The sequence below is a fragment of the Aureococcus anophagefferens genome, assembly GCF_000186865.1.
Source record: "Aureococcus anophagefferens unplaced genomic scaffold AURANscaffold_1628, whole genome shotgun sequence".
Taxonomy (NCBI): Eukaryota; class Pelagophyceae; order Pelagomonadales; family Pelagomonadaceae; genus Aureococcus; species Aureococcus anophagefferens.
The window spans coordinates 1-1,309 of NW_008706481.1; the positions used below are offsets into that span (position 1 = coordinate 1).

Sequence of the window (1,309 nt, forward strand, 5' to 3'; positions counted from 1 at the left end):
GTGCGGCCGTCGACGACGCCGGCGTCGGCTGCAACAAGACGGCACCTTCGAACCTCGAGAGTTTTTGCCGCGGCGCAGCTTCCTCCTCGAGCGTGACCGAGGCCTTCGTCGACCCGCGCGCCGCCGGGAGCGCGGCCAAAACAGCGGTTAAAGCCTGCTGTACGACGCGCAGGTCCTCGCCGGCGCGCCTGACTCAAAAATCCGCGCCGGCGCGCGACCCTTCGCGATGGCCGAGGAGCTGCTGCTCGAGCCCGGCTTCCTGTCCCAGACGCTCCGGTCGGCCCACGAGACGGCGGCGGAGGCCGAGGCCTGCGCCGACGAGGCGCGGGCGGCGGCGCTCCACGAGCGGGCCGCCCAGGGCTACGTCGCCGCCGCGCGGCGCGTCACCGACGGCGCGACGCGGCGCGCCGTGGCCTTAGTGGCGAATTCGCACGCGCGGCGCGCGTGGGCCCTGCGGCGGTCGCGGGGCCAGCCGTCCCAGGAGCCCGACGGCGCGCGGCCGCCGCCCGAGGAGGACCGGCGGCCGCGCGCGGAGCCGCCGCCGGGCACGCTCTGCGTCGGCGACGTCCTCGCGCTCGAGCGGCGCCTGCACGCGCTCGGCGCGCGCGGCCGCGGCGCCGCGCCGGACGTGAGAGACGCGCCGCGGCCCGGCGACCGCGCGGCGCGCGTGCGGGGCGCCGCGGCGCAGCACGTCGCCGCCTGCCTCGGCGAGACCTGGGCCGAGGACGCGATCGGCGTCGTCGCGCCGCCCGACTCGGACGACGACGCCGAGCGGCCGCGGCGGGCGGCGCAGACCCCGGCGTCCGAGGCGGCGGCCCTCGCGCGCGCCGTGGAGCGGCTCGCGGCGGCCAACGCGGCCCTGGTGGCCGAGCGCGACGACCTGCGGCGCGACAACGCGGAGTCGCGGGCCATCAAGGCGGAGATGGTCGCGTTCAAGGCGCTTTTCCAGCAAAAGTTCGACGCTTTGCGCGACCGCCTCGAGGCCTTCCGCCGCGACTACCCGTCGCCGGCGAACCCGGCGAACGCGACGCGGCCGGGCGACCCGGACCCGCCCAAGTCCGCCGTGGACCTCGAGGCGGAGAACCGCCAATTGCGCGCGCGCCTCGGCGCGGAGCGCGACGCGGGCCGGAAGAAGGACGCGATCATCTCGCGCTACGAGCACTGGTACCGCGCGCTCAAGGCCAGCGCCAACAGCAAGCGGCGCCCGAGCCTCACGAAGGAGTCCGCCGCGCTCTAGGGGCAGTCCCGGGTAAGCGTCCGAAGAAGAGGTTCTAGAGGCGAGCGCCTACTGCGTCCCGCGGAGGCCGAG

The 1,309-nt window shown here is 76.8% G+C and overlaps 1 protein-coding gene across 1 annotated transcript; it reads left to right on the forward strand.

Moving 5' to 3' along the window:
- Window positions 1-226: 226 nt before the first annotated feature.
- Window positions 227-1,237, forward strand: AURANDRAFT_69387 (hypothetical protein; the record flags this gene model as incomplete). Its single annotated transcript, XM_009045155.1, has 1 exon — window positions 227-1,237. The coding sequence occupies one exon, from the start codon at window positions 227-229 to the stop codon at window positions 1,235-1,237; it is 1,011 nt and encodes a 336-aa protein (XP_009043403.1).
- Between the last annotated feature and the right edge of the window lie 72 nt (window positions 1,238-1,309).